This window comes from Talpa occidentalis, unplaced genomic scaffold, assembly GCF_014898055.3.
Source record: "Talpa occidentalis isolate TD23 unplaced genomic scaffold, MPIMG_talOcc4v2.1 talOcc4.16, whole genome shotgun sequence".
Classification (NCBI taxonomy): Eukaryota; Metazoa; Chordata; class Mammalia; order Eulipotyphla; family Talpidae; genus Talpa; species Talpa occidentalis.
Genome location: NW_023601653.1, coordinates 30,708,564 through 30,728,159, shown reverse-complemented (window position 1 = coordinate 30,728,159; position 19,596 = coordinate 30,708,564). Strand labels below are relative to the sequence as shown.

The following is a 19,596-nucleotide window of genomic DNA, read 5'->3' as shown; positions in this document are numbered from 1 at the left end:
GGGCAAGTTCCTCGACTTCTCTGTTAAGTTGACATAGTTAATGTTCAGATAACAATAATAATTTATAGGTCTGTCATGGAAAATAAGAAAGGCAAGACACAGGCAGCATCTTACCATATTGTCTGGCACCAGTGATGAATCAATCAATAATCTGAGTCACTGTTCCCACCCACTGTTTAGGGCCTTAATCCAATGGCTAGACAGAAAAGAAAAATTCTTCAAATCCTCTCTCTTGTCCCAAGAAAAGCAGCTCACCCCAACCCTCTGGTCACACTGAATCATTTACAAACAAAGGTTCATGCTTCTCTCCCAGGGGAAGCACAGAGGTGACAGGCTACCAGACACGCTGCCGAGAAGCGGGGACAGAGCTGTGATGTTTGTTCTGCACAGACAGAGCCTTCCTAGGTTGTCAGTGACACCCCATCTAGAGACTTCTATTCAGCTGGGCGCTCTTACATATTTTAACTGAGTCACTCTACCTGATAATCATCAAAGCTATGGATTACCCCAATATCATGTATTGGCACAGGATGTATCCCAAGCTAATGATTCTGTTAATACAGTCCTCACATATATGGTCTAGAACAACAAATGCATTCTTCCTATTAAAGTGCACAGGAATTTTGGACAAATGCAAGGTGGCATAAAAGAATAGAGAAGCAGAGTGCCAATATAGAAGCAGAATCAAGAAAGATTATGTCAGGCAGTAAAATAATTAAAACAGTTGATACCTAATACGTGGGTTTCAGTTACTTGACTGTTCACCTGAAAGCAGGTTTTAATCTAGGCTATAGAGCCAACTATCCCAATTGTTAATATGCATTTAGAAATTCAGACACAGAGAGGATTAACTCCTCCTGAAATATGATATTGTTTCTTGCTCAAGAATAAATTGCTTGTGAAATATAATGAGTGAGTCAGGTAAGCAAATGTAAACAGAAATGTCAGTCTATTCAAACCTCCCTTCTCTGGCTGAGATTCTTGTTTAACTAAATTGATATTTAGCAGCACTGCAGTATCTTAAGAATCATGGTTTTCAAACAATAGTTTTATAATAAAAATGAAGACCATAAAATGTGTACATGCACAGTATTTAGCCTAATACCCAGTGTAGAATAAGCACTCACTAGCCAGTCACTACTTTAAAATCTTGCAGAAATACTTGCAGTGGCAATAAATGTCTGTATCTCTTATTTGCCAGGCACTAAAATATAGATGTTTATAAACCTTTATACTTTTAAATTAAGCCCTCTCCATGGATCAGAAATTATCATTCCCATTTTTCAGATGAGAAAACAGGTTCAGTGAGATAATCAAATCTACAAGTATAGAACTGAGTGTTGACACTGGGATTATCTGATTCCAAAGCCCACATATGCCCTGTTCTTTGAAACCAGACTGTGCTAAGCAGGGTTAAGTGGGATATTAGCAAGGTTTTGCCACAACCATGACTAACCAGAAAACTGCCCTTTGGAGACATCAAAGGACACCAGTCCAGACATCTTGACCCCCCTCACCATGTCCCCACCATCATTTTCTTCCCAACACCAGAAGAATCTGACTGAAACATGGTGTACTCACGGGATACCTGGGGGGCCTGGCACGGGGGTTAGACATGGCTCTGGTGATAGAATGCATAGTTTCCTTGATTACAGCCAGAATGTCCTGGCATAAGGGGTGCCTATGACTTGACAAAATTCAGGAGGACATTTTTCTGTTTGCTGAAGCTAATGCTTATGTTTATACATTGCTATTCTTTGAAGCGCTTCTGCTTTGTTTACAGTTATGCCCGAGGCATTAGCCAACAGGGACTCTGGGAGTAGAGTGTTCTGGGAATACTTCCTGTCAGGTTTTTCCCAGCCTGTCTTGGAATGCCTCTGCAATCCATTTCATAAGTCTGGGGGTGGTCTAGCATGCCCAGAGGGACTCTGCCTTGTGTTGCTTAAAAGGATTCCCAGCACTCAACCTCAAAAATAGCTCAGGGCTTAATGACAGTCTTTGAAATACTCCCTGTTCTTCTTTAGAATCACAAGTCTTGCTTGGTCTTTACAAGTCACCCATACAGAATTATTTTGCTGCTTACTTTTTCACTTATGTGTCACCCTAGGGTAGTTATGTATGTGCTTTTTGGAAACTGAGAGATGAAACAGGCTACTAGGATTCCTCTATCTGTGTGAGGAACCCCTACACCTCCAAGAAGAAACAGCAAGGGAATTTAGGTCTTGACATACACCTGGGACACTGGAATTAGCACTCTTAAACCAAGAGGGTGAAAAGTGCTGCCCTGATTTCCTGGAAAAGTAGAGGAGGGTGCAAGACAGCTGATGAAATAACTATTGGGGACCACCCCAAGGGAAAGGCAGCTAAGGCAGGTCCTGTGAGGGGACCCACACTGAAAGACCTCAAATAACTAATCCAGGCCAGGCCCAAGGAAGCCTTTCTAAATTTTTCAGGGGATGACAGTGTAAATTGAGAAAGGCTGACTCAATTTTGGGGATCTCAAAGGCTCTGGTGGTCCCTGGAATGACAAACTGACATGGCAGTGACAAAGGACATGGCCGCAGCCATGGCCCATAATAGTTCTCATTAAAGGTTCCACACTAAGTATCCAATAAGCTGTCCAGACTTTCCAGGAAAGGAGGTGAGAAGGTAAGGATGAGTGGATGGGGTCCAGTCGGTATCACTGTCACTGCTGCCCAAGACAGAATTATAGTGAGGGGGTCTAGGATGTTTGGATGTTCTACAGATGCTGCGATGCCAGCAAGGATGAGCTCACCTTAATTCCCTTTTCTCTCACCTGTACTCACTCCCTCCTATGGCCCACACATCCTCGGTCTTCTCATTTTATTGTTACTCTGATTCTCCACTGAGACCTTTTCCATCACCTTCTTTCCTTTGCTGTGAAATTGGAGCTGTGACATTCCTGGAAAACTGCCCTAAGCATTCCATGAAAAAAACACTCCTTCCGGAAAGTTCTATAACCACCCTCACTTAAAGTGGCCAGACATGCACTGAAGGTGTGGAGTGAAGTATGCAGGGAGAAGCAAAAGCACAGACTATGGGCAGGAGTTAAGATGAAGTTCTCTGACCACATAGTTGACAGATTATCTAAATGTTCAGTGCAAGGAACTTAGGGAGATGAGCTTGCAGGTAGAACAAGCTGACAATGGTGAGGGGAGCACAGAAGCACAACTCTAGGACAGATGGTCACTTCTGGGCAACATCATCACATGCTCTAGAAAGCAGGGATAGAGTGAAGAAAATTCCTTAATCTCCTGATTAAGAGGTTTAGAGCTGAGGTTTGCATTTGCATCAATATCTCTCCCCTTTCTGCTTCCTGGCAAAGTCTGCCTTGTCTTTTTACATCTTTGTCCTCTATAGTATCAAAATCCCTTAAAAACATGTTTTCTGGGGCCTCCCCAGTGGCACAGCGGTTGAGCGCTGGGTTGCGAAGCTGCCCGCAGCCTCTGTAGCCCCGGTTCGATCCCCAGCCACCGGGCGAGGGTCCCACATGGCGCGCAGACCTCTCCTGCCTCCCGCTGCTCCCCTCAGCAGTGTACTTCGGTCCTTCTGCCTGCTCTGCTCCCCGCTCTGGCTCTGGTGAATTCTCTCACCCTCCCGTGCTTCTGACTGTACCCAGTGCCTATATGAATAAATAAATAAATCTTTTTTCTTTTTTTAAAGAGGCATGTGTTTTTATTTATTTATTCGTTTGTTTGTTTATACAAGCACTGGGTACAGTCAGAAGTGCAGGAGGGTGAGAGAATTCACCAGAGCCAGAGCGGGGAGCAGAGCAGGCAGAAGGACCGAAGTACACTGCTGAGGGGAGCAGCGGGCGGCAGGAGAGGTCTGCGCACCATGTGGGACCCTCCTCCGGTGGCCGGGGAGTAGCCGGGGATCGAACCGGAGTGACAGAGGCCGAGGGCAGCTTCGCAACCCAGCGCTCAACCGCTGCGCCACCGGGGAGGCCCAATAAATCTTAAAAAAAAAAAAAAAAAAAAAAAACATGTTTTCTTAGGAAAATGGCTTCCACACTTCCCCCACATCATCTCTACCTGCCAACACACCCACTTCACACATTTGAAAATTGTGTGGGAGGTGGAGGGGACCCCTTATGACAAGGAAAGGGAGTGGGCGAGAGAACCCCTTAATGACAAACAGATCCTCTTTTCCTTGAAGAGAAGCCTGTATTCCAAAGCCTCCACCCTGCCGACTGAGGGGGCAGCTCTGTTTCAGGGCTCTGCAGAGGCTCTGAAGGCAAATGAGACACAAAGCTCATTTGTGGGAGGAGCCGGATCTGGGTCAGCTCCTTCTGTGCCCCCACACTGAGCTGCACCCGCCTCTGCCCTGGGTAGAAGCACTGCCTCCACTTTCTGGACTCTGAGGACTAGACCTGAACACAGCAGTCTCCCAGGAATGATGAAGAAGCTGGAGGAAACTGGCTCACGTGGTCTCACGGTGCTATCACTGCTGCAGGCACATCCAGCCAGGGGTGGCATGAAGTCAGATGAGAGAGCTGGACTGGGACAGACAGGCTGAAAGCAGCACCAAGCAGCATCTCTTCTGTAATGCCATGGAGACTTTCAGAATGCCTTTTTTTTTTTTTTAAGGGAAGAAACAAGAGAGTCTTTCATAAGTTACCAAAAAAAATCAAATTAAATTAAGATACTATGAAAAGAAAATCAAGGGACTGTGAGATCTGAGTGTAGTTTGGGTAACAAGTGGAGCAACCCCTGAGTCCTCCTACTTAGATTTTCATTCCTTTCTGCCTGTGTGCTGCGCCAGTTGCCTTCATCCCGCTGGCTGGAGAGTTCTCCTCCAAGACTTCCCATTCGCCATGATTCATGTGTTTTCCTCAGATAAGGTCAAGGGCTCAGTCCTGGCAAGGTGGGGGGGTCTCTGGGATGACAAGATGTTCTCATCAGTTCCCCAGGAAGTGATGCTTGTCATTGCAGTCAGGAGACAAGACTTCCATTCCATTCCTTATAAAGGCATGAGTTTTTCTTGAATAAATGCTAAATAAAACTAGTCTTCATGTTTTTTCCTCTTAATCCACACCCCATCATTCCATAAATAAAGTATCTGCAAATCACTCAGACTGCCTTGCAGGGTGGCCTGGGGGAGAATCAGCAGAGTGTGTGATGGCCAATGATACCCCACTCTTTTCTGGAAGTCACGCTGGTCACATGGCCACCCTCTACAGAGTTTTCTCTCTGTAGAACAAAGTGAGCTTGCTGAGATTGGTCTCCCCCAATGCTACTATCTCTGAACAACTCCCACCAGGTCCCCAATGGTGGAAGCAGGAGGGTCTCTGGAGTCTCCCAGATCTGTACCATTTTGCCTTGAATCTTATTTAAATTCTGTAGGCTTCTTTTTTCTTATGAGTAAAAGAGAGAGAACAATACCTACCTGGTAGGACTGCTATGATAAAGGATCCATTATAAAATAAAAATAGTAGCAATTACTATTGTTAAATTTTATTATTTCCTTAATCATTCTTTCCAGTTACATTATTAAAGCAAAACACTGCTTATTTGATTGTTCAGGTAATAGAGGATTCAGCTGAAATAAATTTTCTGCCTAAGTCAAGTCATTTTCACTTCAGACAATAGTGTAAAGAATAATTCTAGATTATGTTAGAAGAATACATTCCAAATTCAGCAAATAATCAGACTTTGATCAGGAGGTTTCATTGTACAGTTTTCATTACATAGGAGTGGGAGGAGGTTGAGTTGAAGGCATATTGGACTGTCAAGCAATGAAAATAAAAGAAGCCTCCTCCTGGTTCCTCAGTCTACTAAAAATGGAGCTACCATACAACCCGGCAATTCCACTACCAGGGCTGTACCCAAAGGAACAAAACATTTATTCAAAAGAACACCTGCACCCCTATGTTTATTGCAGCACTATTTACAATAGGTAAAACCTGGAAACAACCCAAATGCCCAAAAATAGATGACTGGATCAGGAAGATGTGGCATATATACACCATGGAATATTATTCAGCCATCAAAAAAGATAAACTCATGCCATTTGCAGCAACGTGGATGGAGCTGGAAGGAATTATGCTCAGCGAAATAATCCAGAAGGAAAAAGAAAAATATTGGATGGTTTCACTTATAACAGGAATATAGGGGAATCAAATAAAACATCAGTATGAAAAAATAATAACAGTACAAAATACAGCAAAACAAAAACAGAAAATTATAAATCAGAGACATACTGCAGGGAAGGAGGAGGGAGAGGGGTTAGAGGGAGGGAGGGAGAAGCACAAGGGACTGAGGTGATGGTGCACCGGTGCATTGGGGAAGGAAACTCTATGGGGACCATACCTGAGGGAGTTGGGGGAGGCAAATATTGTTTAAAAATGAACAATGATATAAGAAATAAACAAATAATTAAAGAAACAAAATTAAACTCAGAAAAAGAAAAAAATTAAATCAATGTGTATTAAATAAATAAATATAAATCATTTTCTTCCATTAATAAAGAAAAAAAAAAAAGGGCCTCCTTGAAAGCGCAGCAGTTGAACGCTGGGCTGCAAAGCTGCCTGCAGCCTCTGCAGCACTGGTTCAATCCCCGGCTGGCCAGCGAGGGTCCCACATGGCACGTAGACCTCTCCTGCCATGCCCACTACTCCCCTCAGCAGTGTACTTCGGTCCTTCTGCCTGTTCTGCTCCTCGTTCTGGCTCTGGTGGATTCTCTCACCCTCCCGCGCTTCTGACTGTACCTAGTGCTTGTATAAATAAATAAATAAATCTTTAAAAAACCAGAAAAGGAAGACTCCCTCCTTTAGAAATTCCAGCTAGTGTTTTTAAGGACTGAAAAAGAAGACTAAAAAAGTGAGTGACTAACGAAATATGTTGCTCTATTGTTGAGGCTACTGCTAAAACAAACACACACACAAACAAAAGTATACAAAATGGCACATCTTTCTTTTTCCTAAAGGAGGGGGGAAAAAGAATTAAAAAAGACCGGATGATTTTGTAAATTAATGGAGATTTTTGTTGTCTGTGGCTCCAGGAGATTGCAATAAAGAGGTGATGAGATAGGGATGCTCCTTGGCAGACATTGTGGTTACTGGAGACCTTTCTAGATGTTTTGCCTAAATAGACACAGACTTTCCAGGAGGGAAAAGAACTGTAGGTGTTGTAACATTAAAAACATTAATTTCTTAGGGCCTCCCTGGTGGTGCAAGGGGTTGAGGACAGCACTGTGAAGCTATCTGCAGCCTCTGCAGCACGTGTTCGATCCCTGGTCAGGGAGGTGACCCACATGGCGCAGCAGACCTCTCCTGTCTCACCCGCTGCTCCCTTCAGCAGTGTATTTTGGTCAGTCTGCCTGTTCTGTTCCCCACTCTGTTTGGTGAATCTTATCACCCTCCGCACCTCTGGCCTGTACCCCAGCTCTTGTATGCATAAATAAAATTTAAAAATAAAATAAATCTTCACACAAAAAAGATAATTCATAAAAAACATGTGGTAAAGGACCTGACATTTGGTAAATACACAATAAATGTTGCTACTACTGCTATTAATACTCTATTAACTACGATGATTAGAACTACACCCCCGGTAATATTACGTCTTTTCTTCCCCAGACTTCAGTTTCTTGAAAGTAAACCTTACATATTTCTCCTATTTGTAGCCCCCTATGCCTGCCATTATGCCTTGAACATAACTCATCTTTTAAAGAAAAAGTAATTTTAAGTTTACTTTTAGTTTAATGCACTGAGTGGAATCAGGCTTATTAATCACTGATAATAAAACCTAGAAAAATAGTTGTAGCTTTTACATAAGTATCTGTATTTCCTGATTCTTGATATAAAAATATGTATTGTTTTATCTATATGTGAATCAGCAACCAGTTTTAAGATGTGTTAATAAAATAGTTTTTATTAATTATTTCTGAGGTAGTATTGGGATACTGCCATCAGGTATAATAAAATAATTTTTAACAGAAAGAGTTATCTTGCCCGAACTGATTCCTCATATAAATCCTACAAAAGTATGATTACTCCACCCCTTATTATAGGGTTAGGACCTAGGAGGAAGTAACCTAATCAACGTCAGCTTTTCAAACTCAAGCCAAATTACAAAAAATATTTCTTAAGAGATTTGAACCTATACAAAAATTCAAAAAAGTTTCACTTTATTCTAAGTTGATTTCCTTTTTCAGAGACTCATTTAGGAGATAATCAGTCTTCAAACGAGAAAAGAAAGCTTAATACTTCATTTCTCTTTTCTTCTAAAATAATCTTCATTTTAAAAATGATATTTTTAATCATTTGTTAAGGGAAAAAAACAAAGCCTTAAAGGTCCGTAGGAATTGCGCATCCTGAGTAAAGGTTATTCTCCATAAAAGGAAAACTTTCACTGGTAATTATGGAAAGCATGAATTGAAGGATTCTTTAGAAAAATGCCTTCACTTTCCCTCTGTTCTCTTGTACAATCTCTTCATTTGCCAGGTTTGCCAAGATCTAGCCGCACCCCTACTCCTTGCCTATCAGGATGAACTCCTGTCCCTACCCCTTACAATTCACACACTGTCCTTTCATACATGATTCTTTCCAGACTTTTAATTCACAAACACTCTTTGTCTCTCCTCCCTGTTTATATATGTTAATTTCTATGTAATAAGTTTGAAGTAGGGATACTGATTTTATATGTCAACTTAAATGCTTGCAGATATGAGGCTATCCTGATTACCACCAGAACACTGTCAAGAATTTGTTTAGGGGACGTGGGAGAACCAGCTAATCCCACAAAAACTATTCCGAGCACCTATTTTACATAGCCATAGATTCAACTGGATCTTATTTTTTAAAGCCACATAGAAATCAAAGTGTTTTCTCAGGCTCATGAATGCCCGGGTCAAGAATGCTGACAATCTGCTGTCAGAGAGAGGCTGTCAGCATCACCCCCTATCAAGCTCCCCCAGTCATCACTTGCATAAGAACAAGCAGGCAACCCGCTGCCTTGTGACAAGTGCTGTGACTCCGGGAGGGAGCCAAGCGCCATGAATGAGGTCCTGTAAAAGGTCATTTTATGTAAGAGGAAATAATGGCATCACCCAGGACACACACATAATAGTGAATTAAAAGCTGGTTTACTGGCTGCTGGAGCATAAATACTTATTAGGGATCCCTCTCCTTTTTCCTCCCCATCCTCTCTTTAAAAGGTACAAGTTCTGAAATCTTCCCCAGGTTGTCCAGTAGGGTATTTAATGTCTTTAGTAGGACATGCACGGTTATTTATTATTGAATTTTGAGCTAGTGAGTTACATTCTCTTAGTTTCTTTCCTGGAAGGGGAGTAACAAGTTTTACCATCCCTATGTTAGGATCTCATGAATGCCCATAAATCTGTTACCCTCCACAAACTCATTTTCAGATAATATTCTCCTGACACCTACAAGAAAGTAAGAGTCAGTCAGCTACCTCCCCAAGTAACTGTGTAAACATTCAGAGCACTTCTACATTTTTTGATTCCAGAGATAACTCCAAGACCAGTAAGATTGGAAACATTCCATGAATATTTTAGGAATTGTGATAAATTCCAAACAGCTTCTTAACCCAGTTTCCAAATAAATGATTTTAATAAAGTTTGAGAAAGAATATATTCTAATAACCATATTTTTTTTTCTAATAACCATATTTTAAAATATGTGCGTTTCAAAATATAGATCTGCTTTCGTTTGTAAATTTTCCTCTCGCTTTAGGTTTGAGTAAACTCACCACTTGCATTATATTTCGAAGATCTAAGTCACAAGTTTTTTTTTAACTGTCAAATTAAACAGCTTGTTTTCAATATTTATAAACCCCTGAAGGAGATGGCTTATATAAGTTTAAATTAAAATTTATACATTGGGGAGCTCTCCTCCCAATACTGCCCATCTGTGTCTATGCAGGTGTCTCTTTTTTTTCTTTCTTTCTCTAAATAAAGCTGTCTTTTTAAAATGGAAAAATCAATTAATAAATAATTTTTTTAAGTTTATACTTTTGGGGGAGAAAAGATGATGTCTGAATGCTTCCACTAATTATTTGCAAGAATCTTGGATGTATGTAAATTATCTTCCATGACATATAAAGGAGTGCATCAGTGGAAAGAGCATTCATCAAGAATCTAGGGAGCTGGGTTTGTGTTCTAATTCTGTCTTTGACTAATTCTTATAGGTTGTGATCATGGGCAAATCACTGGCCCTCTTAGTTTCATTTTCTTCCTCTACAAAAAATGGAGGGATGAACAAGTCTTTGCTTGAACTCCTAAAATTGCATTTTCATCTCTGGTCTCAAATTCATCATTTATATGGTAGAAGAGAGGTATTACCGACTACTATTATAGAGAAAGCAAATACAAACCTGGACCTACCAGCTGTTTAGACAACCAAGCAACTCAAGTCTCCTAGTAGTTACCTGGCACTTTGTATTATAGGCATGAAGGATTTAATTAGAACTCTTGGCAGTGATTACAACTATTCTATAGCAAACCAGTGCATTGTGGCAAGAATCAAATTCACTTTCAAGGCTGCAAACATTATATATATATATATATATATATATATATATATATATATATATGTAATATGTACCTGAAGAATCTCGTTTGCTGTTATAAACTAAAAGTAAGTTACTGAATTCTTCTCCCACTGAGACTGGAGTCTTTTCCTCTCATGAGACTGAAACACAGCATCAGGAAGTAAGAGGGGCCTTGCACCGCCACAGTCCACTGCTTTCTAAAGGGCTTTATGCAGAATAGGGCTAACCCCCACAACCAGATGCTCAAAGTTCTAAAAAAGCCTGTTCTGTCCAGATGTCAAGTTCCACAGCAAAGGATTGACCCACCTGCATGAACCATGAAAGATAAGAGCGCGAAAAGTGAATATATGTTTATGTCTATGTGTGTCTGCATCTGTGTCAATGTGTCTGTGACTGTCTATGTGTCTCTCTGTCTATGTGTCTTTCTATGTGTCTGTGTCTGTCTGTCTATGTCTGTGTCTACAGAGGCACACACAGAGGCTGCATGGAAAGATTATTAAAAACAGGTATCTACTGGGGCTTCCTGGTGGTCTACGAGTTAAGTCTCAGCGCTCTCATGTTATCACCAGCCACTGCAGCATGAGTCCAATTCCCAGGCGGGGAGGTGACCTACATGGTGCAGCAGACCTTTCCTGTCTCTCCCGCTGCTCCCCTCAGCAGTGTGTTTCAGTCAATCCGCCTCTTCTGCTCCCCACTCTGTCCCTGGTGAATCCTCTCATCCAGCACCTCTGGCCTATATTCCAGTTCTTCTACACAAAAATTAAGACAAACAAACAGAAAAACAGGTATGTGTTTACAAACTACAAGCAAACTTTGTAAAAAATGAACATTTTTTTGGCAGCTAAAATCTAGAAAACAAATATACCTAACACTGCTACAATTTTGACTTCTTTGGGATTAGTCACCAAGTTGTCTGTTCTTTTCAGGTGATGAGTCAATCCTGACAGGGTAAGCCCTATTACTCAGTAGAATTTGCTGCAACAAAGTTCAAAACGCTTGCAAAATAACTGAGCTGCTGTCTTCACTAGGAACTGAACTGTATGAACTATCAGTGCCAGGAGAAAGCCAGCGGAGGATGGTGACATAATTAAAACCTCGAAACTCCTCAAGAGTCATTTCCTGTTTCTTTCTGTACAAGAGTTGAATATTCGTTTATCAGTTGGTGCGGAAGCACAGGCTCTCTGGTCTTAAGGGACTGTAGTGCGTGTTTGCTCACTCTATTATCAATGACTTTGGCAGGGTTTGAGTATAAGCAACCTAACCGCATCTACTATTTTTTCAAATTTTCATTTCCGGATTCTAACTAAACATCAGATGCTTCAGGTAAATGCTCTGGCAGAGAGCAAACCACTCCCACATCCACCCTACACCAAAGCAGGTAATTCTGACTGCACCAAGGAGTAACAAAGAGAGGCTCTCTAGCCTCAGGTCCTAAGAATCCCTTCAAGATAAAATCAGATTCAAAACCACCCTCAGATCAAGGAAAGCCCAGATGACCTAAATTTCCAAAGCCCTCTGGTGCACACCTGCACCATTTTTGATAACCAGACTCACTTTGTAGGCAAGTAAGACCAGGGCTCCAGAACATTCTCACCAAGGAGCCTTTCTATGTGTGAGGGTCCAGGAAAGTCTTTGAGTTGGAAACAAAGCAAGTAAGAACTTGTCTTGTTCTTATCTTTTTTCTAGTCTTTATTCTAATCTTGCTGAATAGACTCATGTGGCAACAGGTTTTCCTATGTCAATAATTATGGACAGTTGCAATGTTGTTTTAATGTGATTCCAGATAGACAGATAGACAGACAGACAATAAGACTTCAATGTCATTGATGGATTCCTCAAAACTTTAAATTTAAGTGAAATGATCATAACAAAATCAATTTTACCATAGACCAGTTGATAAAAACAAGAGATAAGTTCCTACTGCATATTCCTGATCCTAAAAGCATCACCAAACTTCTAAAGAAAATTCCAAAGTGCTTCTAATAATAAACAATCAATTTGTATTTCTTCCTTCCTTCCACCATTTTCCAACCCAGATATCCCAGTTCAGGGTTAAAATGTTGCTGGAGCTTATTGCAGCAGCTCAGGGCACAAGCAGGTACTTAAACCTAGACAGGAGATCCTTCCATAGCACACTCATACTGGGAACTTCACGCAGTTAGATACCCCAAATTTTCTAATGTATAAATCTTTAGAAAGTGGGAGAAAACCAGAGGCCCTGGAACACATACAAACTCCGCACAAACAGTGGCCCTAGCCAGGAATAGATATATTTATTTTTTCTTATCAGTGTTATAACAAACTGACACTGAATGAAATGATGTTATTTGAGGCTCTGCTATACTATGACTCTCAAATCCTGACTCTTAACAACTTAAACCACCGACTGCACACATTTATTTCACACAGTACTTGCAGAGACACTGCAATGGCAGCTATTTGTCCTCTCAAATTTCATTTCTTTAAAAAGAAAGAAATACAACAGTAGAATGAAAAAGATGTTAGTGTGAAACTATGTTACGGGACAGACAATTGCTTCAAATTTCTTATTTTAAAGTGTTACGATTTAAAGGCTTGGCCATACCAGTGGAGACTGTAAGAGTAACATTATGCTGCTGTCCTTTAAACATCAAGCCTCCTTCTGCTCTCAACTTAAAACCGGAAACGTGAAAGGAACCTGTTTGAAGAGTTGAGGCTTTAGCCTCTCAAGAGACCTAGGAGATTTCAAATCTCTCTGGAATTCAAGAGGGAACTGCCTTCAAGCTATCGCACTAGGACTACTCCTCATTCTCTTGAGTACTGTGGTAAATTCAACTCCAATCCATTGTATTCTGAGAGTTCATTATTTCATCAATGGATCTGAGTCAATTTCTATATTATTTATTAAAATTCCTGGGTAATTTTTTATTTTATTTTTATTTATTTTTTTGTGTGGGACCCTCGCCGGTGGCCGGGGATCGAACTGTCCCTGCAGAGGCTGCGGGCAGCCTCGCAACCCAGTGCTCAACCGCTGCACCACCAGGGGAGGCCCTCCTGGGTAATTTTTTAAAAATGAATTCCCAATCTCAAAAATGGTCCTTTTCTTCCCAGAAGGGGAATAAATACCTTTATGACAGCGAAGCCCTGTAGAACCTTCCCAAACTAAATACAGTGCTTTGGAAGGACCACCAATTGTTAAAACCTTTTCCACCAGGAGGCCAACTTCAGAGCAGATCTGGGTAGGTCACTCCAGTTTTTATTCAGATATTTTTAATGATCAGAAGTCCTTCTGCTTCCTTCATTAGACAATAATGCCCTTCCTATGAACACCCTGTTGGAGCTTATACACCACTTGGCAGATGTCTGCCAACAAAGTCACAGTTTATCTTATCATCCAATCTTATATAAATCTGGAGTGGCTATTCAATACTGCTTTTCAAAAAAGTCAAAAATGACCCTTTATCAAGTCAAAAATTTAGAAAATAGCTCTTAAACAATTCCATGGAATATATCTTGGATTGCTTTTTTAGAAGTAGGTAGGTGTATTTCTTTTGGAAAAAACACTGATGGATCAAGCTCTATAATTGCCCAATTTAAAATTTTATTTTGCCAAGAGCATTTTATCGATAAACCAAAAACCAATTAGACATTTACAAAACAAAAAGAAAACAAATGTTCAGAGACCCAACTTCATTCTACAAAGTTCTATGTTTTCTGGGACTGTTCCAGTTTCATGTCTTAGAACCCTCTTCTAAGCCTGAACATGACATTGCAGACACCTGGAGCCAAGTTAAAACTAAGCCACTCTCCCTAGGACAAAAAGTGAGTAAAGTTTGAGCTCACAGACTGGCCACAAACTTGTGCAGTGTCAGATTTTAAATGAGGGGTTTTTAAGTGTTTGATATAGGAGTAATGAGTTTAAAACAAACTTTTCAACTTAAGTCCAGCTGTCCTGACAGTGTATGCATTTTGAAAGGAACTCATTTTTGGAATGCCTTAGCTTGATTTTTCCTTTCGCAAAAACATGTTAAGTAATATTATAAAGTGGGCCTCCCCGGTGGCGCAGCGGTTGAGCGCTGGGTTGCGAAGCTGCCCCCGGCCTCTGCGGCACCGGTTCGATCCCCGGCTGCTCCACGGACACCGGAGGAGGGTCCCACATGGCGCGCAGACCTCTCCTGCCACCCCCTGCACCCCTCAGCAGTGTACTTCGGTCCTTCTGCCTGCTCTGCTCCCCGCTCTGGCTCTGGTGAATTCTCTCACCCTCCTGCGCTTCTGACTGTACCCAGTGCTTGTATAAACAAAGCAAAAAAAAAAAACAAAAAAAAAAAACAAAAAAAAAAAAAAATAAAGTTAGTTTGATTTCTACATCATGGAGAGAACCCCACCTTCTTCTGAGGGAAGAAAACCCATTCATTTTGAATAGGTCCTTTATAGCTACTTACTCTCTGACCTCAGCACCCCCTGCAGAATATAGTTTTATGTGGATTTCCGCTAAGAACGTAACGAATGTCCAAGATACTCCGTCAGGATGCTTAACCTATCCCAGTATTAGATGATCTCAGAGAACAGAGTGAGCAAAGGAGGCGCTTTTCAATTCATGACAACCCACCTCCTTAAGTGCTAGGGAGTCATAGTTTTTCCTTCTTTCATTCATTTTTCCCAACAAATAAGTTACTGAGCTTACTGCATTCCAGGCTTGGTGCCAACAAAAGTTGAAGGACAAAAGTTCAATTTCCAGTGGGACATTCCTTTTCATTTTTCAACTCTTTACATTTTACTTAGGCATGGGTTTTCTATTGGACCTGCCCTTTCTTGAGTTGCAAAAAGTATTTTTACATCTTGCCATTGGAACGTAATTTGTCAAGCTCATAATGCTTTAGATGGTTTGCACCATCTTCTTAGAGGTAGAAGAGAGCCAATGACACATTAAAAGATTTGCATTTGTATTTTGTTTTGTTGAGTTTTGTTAAGCACGCTTTTCTTTTGTTCTGGAAAAAAAACTTTTCTTTACATTTTAAAAGGGCAGTTTTATTAGGAAAAGGAGAAAGGAAAGGGAGTCATCTGCACAGATACAGGTGGGCAGGCTTGGGAAGAGAAGTGCCTGTTCTGGAAAAATTAGTAAGTCAAAATAATTTCAAAGTGTCAAACGAAAAAAAATCCTACTTTTCTCTTTTCTAATTTCTGAGGTTTCACAGTTGAATGCTAAAAGGGATTCAGACTAGGGAGCCAAACTCAACATAATTATCACAGCAGACCAAAGAATAAAACTATGGAAAGTCAAGGAACTATGATTCTGGTGGCCCCCTTAATAATGGTAGCCAGAAAAAAAAAATTCCAGTAGCGAAGAGAGGGCCTGGCCGTATTTTTTTCCCCCAAGGACACTATCTGGCCTAGATGCAAGCTAACAATATGCAAATGCCTTAAAGTCCTACATGAACCTTGTCTTGAATAGTATTTGGTATGGGCTTAATTTTTTTAAGCACAAGAATTTGAAAAAAAAAAAAAAAATCACTCCATCCATCTGGGAAAAAAATCCTGTGGTTTAATTGAGGTTATAGGATATGATCTGCATATATTAAGACTACAGTACAATGAGACATTATCTAAAAAGTACAGTAGTACTTCCAAAGAAGTCCAATCCAACTTAAGAACTCTAGATCTATCTTTCTGAGCTGCTCATCATAAATATGAGTTTTTCAATTTTTGCAGCATATTTCACAAATGCAACTAAAACAGCCCCTTGAAAGTGGAAGTCCACTTATGTTTTGCTTGCTATTTCACGAGTTTTACCTTTCCCCATGACTTTTGGGGTTAGAGTCAAGATCTCAAAATGTCATCATTTAAATATTACACTAAAATGCAATTTGACCTTAAGATTCTTTTCTACACTGAGGGAGAATAAAGACATCTCTACCATGAAATTCCATTTCCACTTTTTGACTGTGTAACTCAGCTGTGGACTTTTCCGGCCATTCCAATTCAGATGCTGGAAAAATACTGATCAAGACTTTGTGAAAGAGATAATGGAAAACAAAGACCCCATTAGTTAAAGCCTTGCAGATAGGAAGTGATTTTCAGTCCCAAGAGGATTTGGTATCATCTATGCCTTCTTAAAAAAACTTAAGTCGCATCTGCCCTTGTGGATTTTTGACCATCCTTTTGATTTAAAACAGAAGAGGGTTTGTTCTACCTTTAAAAGCACATGGTCTCCCCTCCCCCGACTCCTGAACCAGTGGCTGTTAAAACAAGACTGGGGTTGTTTTCTTACTGAAAATTCAGTGTTTATCCAGTCCTTCCTCTTTCAATTTCTGAGTTTAGGTAACCTAACAACAAAACATATACCCCTCAAATTTCTCCCAGAGCTATAAAAAGCACAAGTTAGTTTCTCTGATGAGCATTATTTTCTGTATGAAAACAAAAGTTATGACTTCTAGTCCTTTGAAATATTTACAAATTGTATCCTATGAGATTCTAGAGTAGGTTTCTAGAGCAAGTAAAAGAGTCAGAAAATGTGGCTCAAGTGTAGTGTGCAAAGCTCTTGCAGAAGGGTAATCTCTAGTACATATAAGAACACAGATGTTTTCTCAAAAGAGTTGAATGATTCCCGCCCCCATAAATCACTTTTTTTTTTAAATGAAACACCTATGTGTTCATACTCAGAAATCTTATTGAACCCTTCACAGAGATGATAAAAAGCTAGGTTTTTCCTATATTAGATCAGTCTTACCATATATTCCAGATATCACCACCCTGTCATCCATTTGGTTGTTTTAAATATTTTGAATCAGATACCATTACTACTGATTCCCTTTTAGAAAAGCAACAAGATTTTCATAACTACACAATTATGAACATTTAGTTTCTTTAAATGTCTATTCTACACAGAACTTATGTCTAAGGAAAAAAAAAATCTCAAAAAAAAGTAATATCACAGAGTTTAATTTCAACCACCTGGCATAACAATAAAGTGTCAGATCTTCTGAAAATGCCCTAGGAATAATGAATGGATTCTTAATGTTTTTCCCCTCCACCATCCTTTCACTTTTTTTTCTTTTCCAAGACTGAAACTTACTAGGGAATAGGTTTTTGAAAATGAAGTTTCCTTTTTGGAAAATGGCCTACATTCAGAAATGTCTTAGAACAAGCATTTAAAAAAAAAAACTAATAAATAAACATAAATCAAAATACGTTAAAATAAAATTACAGTACATCATCGCTCCTAGAAGGTCCACCATACTGGAAGATCCTTTCGAATGTTCATAAATAAAAGCCTTCTGGACTCTGAATCGTTTTCTGCATTGTGACCAAGAGTTTGCAGAAAACTAAGCGGAATCGTCAAGTCGCGTGATGTCCAAAGTACTTGATCTGGTGCCGGGGAGGGAGAGAGAGAGACAGTTTTGTTTCCGATCCAAGCGAAGACAATAGAAATGTGCTCGTCCCACTTCCTCAAGTCCTCAAAAGCTGGAAAGAAATGAAACAGAATTAAAGTGGTGGCTCAGGATCCTCCAAGACCCAGTACTCCGCGGGCCTGTCCAGAGGACAAAGCAAGCTCAGCAGGACACTAGCGTGGCTCCCTCGAGCGCCAGACACCCGCCCCGCGGCGCCGGCCCCGCGGAGGGCGCCCAGCTGAGCCCGCTGGGGTCCGGGTGGGCGGCGGGGAGCGGTCCTCGAGGCCACCCCGCGGGGCTGAAGCCCCCCCAGGCCTCCCTCTCTGCTCGGCCTCCCCGGTTTCCCGCTTGCTTCCCCCCCCCCACCTCTTTCCACCGCCCCGCAAAAGTTGGAAAAATTTCTCATTTTTCCACCGAAGAGCCAAACCCGCGCACAGGCTTCCCACGCCTCCCACGCTCCCCGCGCCCCACTCCTCGGCGTGGCCCTGGGCAGCCCGAGTGGCAGGACCTCACCTGTCGGGCCCGGAGCTGCCCCCTTCAGGCGGAGTTGGAGGTGCTGCGGAGAAGCCGGTGGCCGTGCGGCTGCGAGAGCGGCTGCGGGTGCGGGAGTTGGTGCGAGAGCGCGTGTGGCAGCGGGTGCGGGTGCGGGTGCGGCTGCGGATACGGGTGGAGCGGCAGGGGCTGAGGCTTGGCTTGGGGCTGCGGCTGGGGTTGAGGCTGGGGCTGCGGCTGGGGTTGGGGTTGGGGTTGGGGCTGCAGCTGGGGCTGCTGCGGCTGCGGAGGCTGCTGCTGCACCAGATGTTGCTGCTTCTGCCTCGTGGACTTCACGGCCAGGATGGCCTGGCGATTCTTGTACTGCACCATCTGCAGCGTGATCTCGGCGTTCCAGCCCTGGTCCTGCGGGCACCGAAAGTCGATCTCCTTGCCCTCAGCCATCACCACCGTGAAGTACATGTACTTGCCCTTGCGCTCCACGCAGTCCACGGTCTTCATGTTCGAAAAGTGCAATTCCTTGAGCTTGACCGGTGGCTCCAGCCCGGCCACCGCGGGGCCTCCGGGTTGGGACGACTCGGCCGGCCCCGGCCCAGGCTGCTGCTGCTGCTGCTGCTGCTGTTGCAACTGCTTGGGCGGGATGAGCAGCAGCCCCTCCTCGGTGAGGATGCAGCACTTTTTCTTCCAGAGCTGCAGCAACCCGTCGCTGCGCTTCTCCAACACGCCCTCCTTCAGCGCCTTGCAGCCGCTGCTCTCCAGCATCCTCCCGGCATAGGGGGAGCCGCCGCTCGGCCCGGTCTCTCCACTTCCAGCCGCCCGGGCCGGGGGCAGCAGCAGCAGCCGCGCGCCGTCCTCGCCCCAGCGGCGCCCGCGGCCGCGCGCCCGGAGCGCACAGAGGAGGCTCACGCGCAGGAGGCAGAGCGGCGCGGGCGGCAGCTCGGGGTCGGGACAGGGGGGCAGCCGCGTCCGGATGCGCCACCAGGTCCGGGAGCCGCGCGCCGCCGAGCCGCCGCCGTCCTCTGGCGAGCGCTCACTGAAGGACGCTGGCCGGGCCTCCTCGCGGCGCTTTTGAATGGGCCACCCTCCCAATCCCCGAGCGACGCCCAGCGGAAAAGGCGGCTCCCGGCGCCCGCCCCGCGGGGGAAAGCCCAGCTCCGAGAGGCGCTCCGCGGCCGGCGCACGCCTCATTAACTTGGGGCGCG

General features: G+C 42.7%; 1 protein-coding gene across 1 annotated transcript; it reads right to left on the bottom strand.

The window, feature by feature from the left end:
• Positions 1 to 10,610: 10,610 nt before the first annotated feature.
• On the bottom strand, positions 10,611 to 19,582 carry PHLDA1 (pleckstrin homology like domain family A member 1). The gene is made up of 2 exons (XM_037515245.2): positions 18,416 to 19,582; positions 10,611 to 17,975 (listed from the first exon to the last, which is right to left on the bottom strand). Exon 1 carries the CDS (start codon positions 19,580 to 19,582, stop codon positions 18,440 to 18,442), a length of 1,143 nt encoding a protein of 380 aa, XP_037371142.1. The 3' UTR covers positions 10,611 to 17,975; positions 18,416 to 18,439.
• Positions 19,583 to 19,596: the final 14 nt, after the last annotated feature.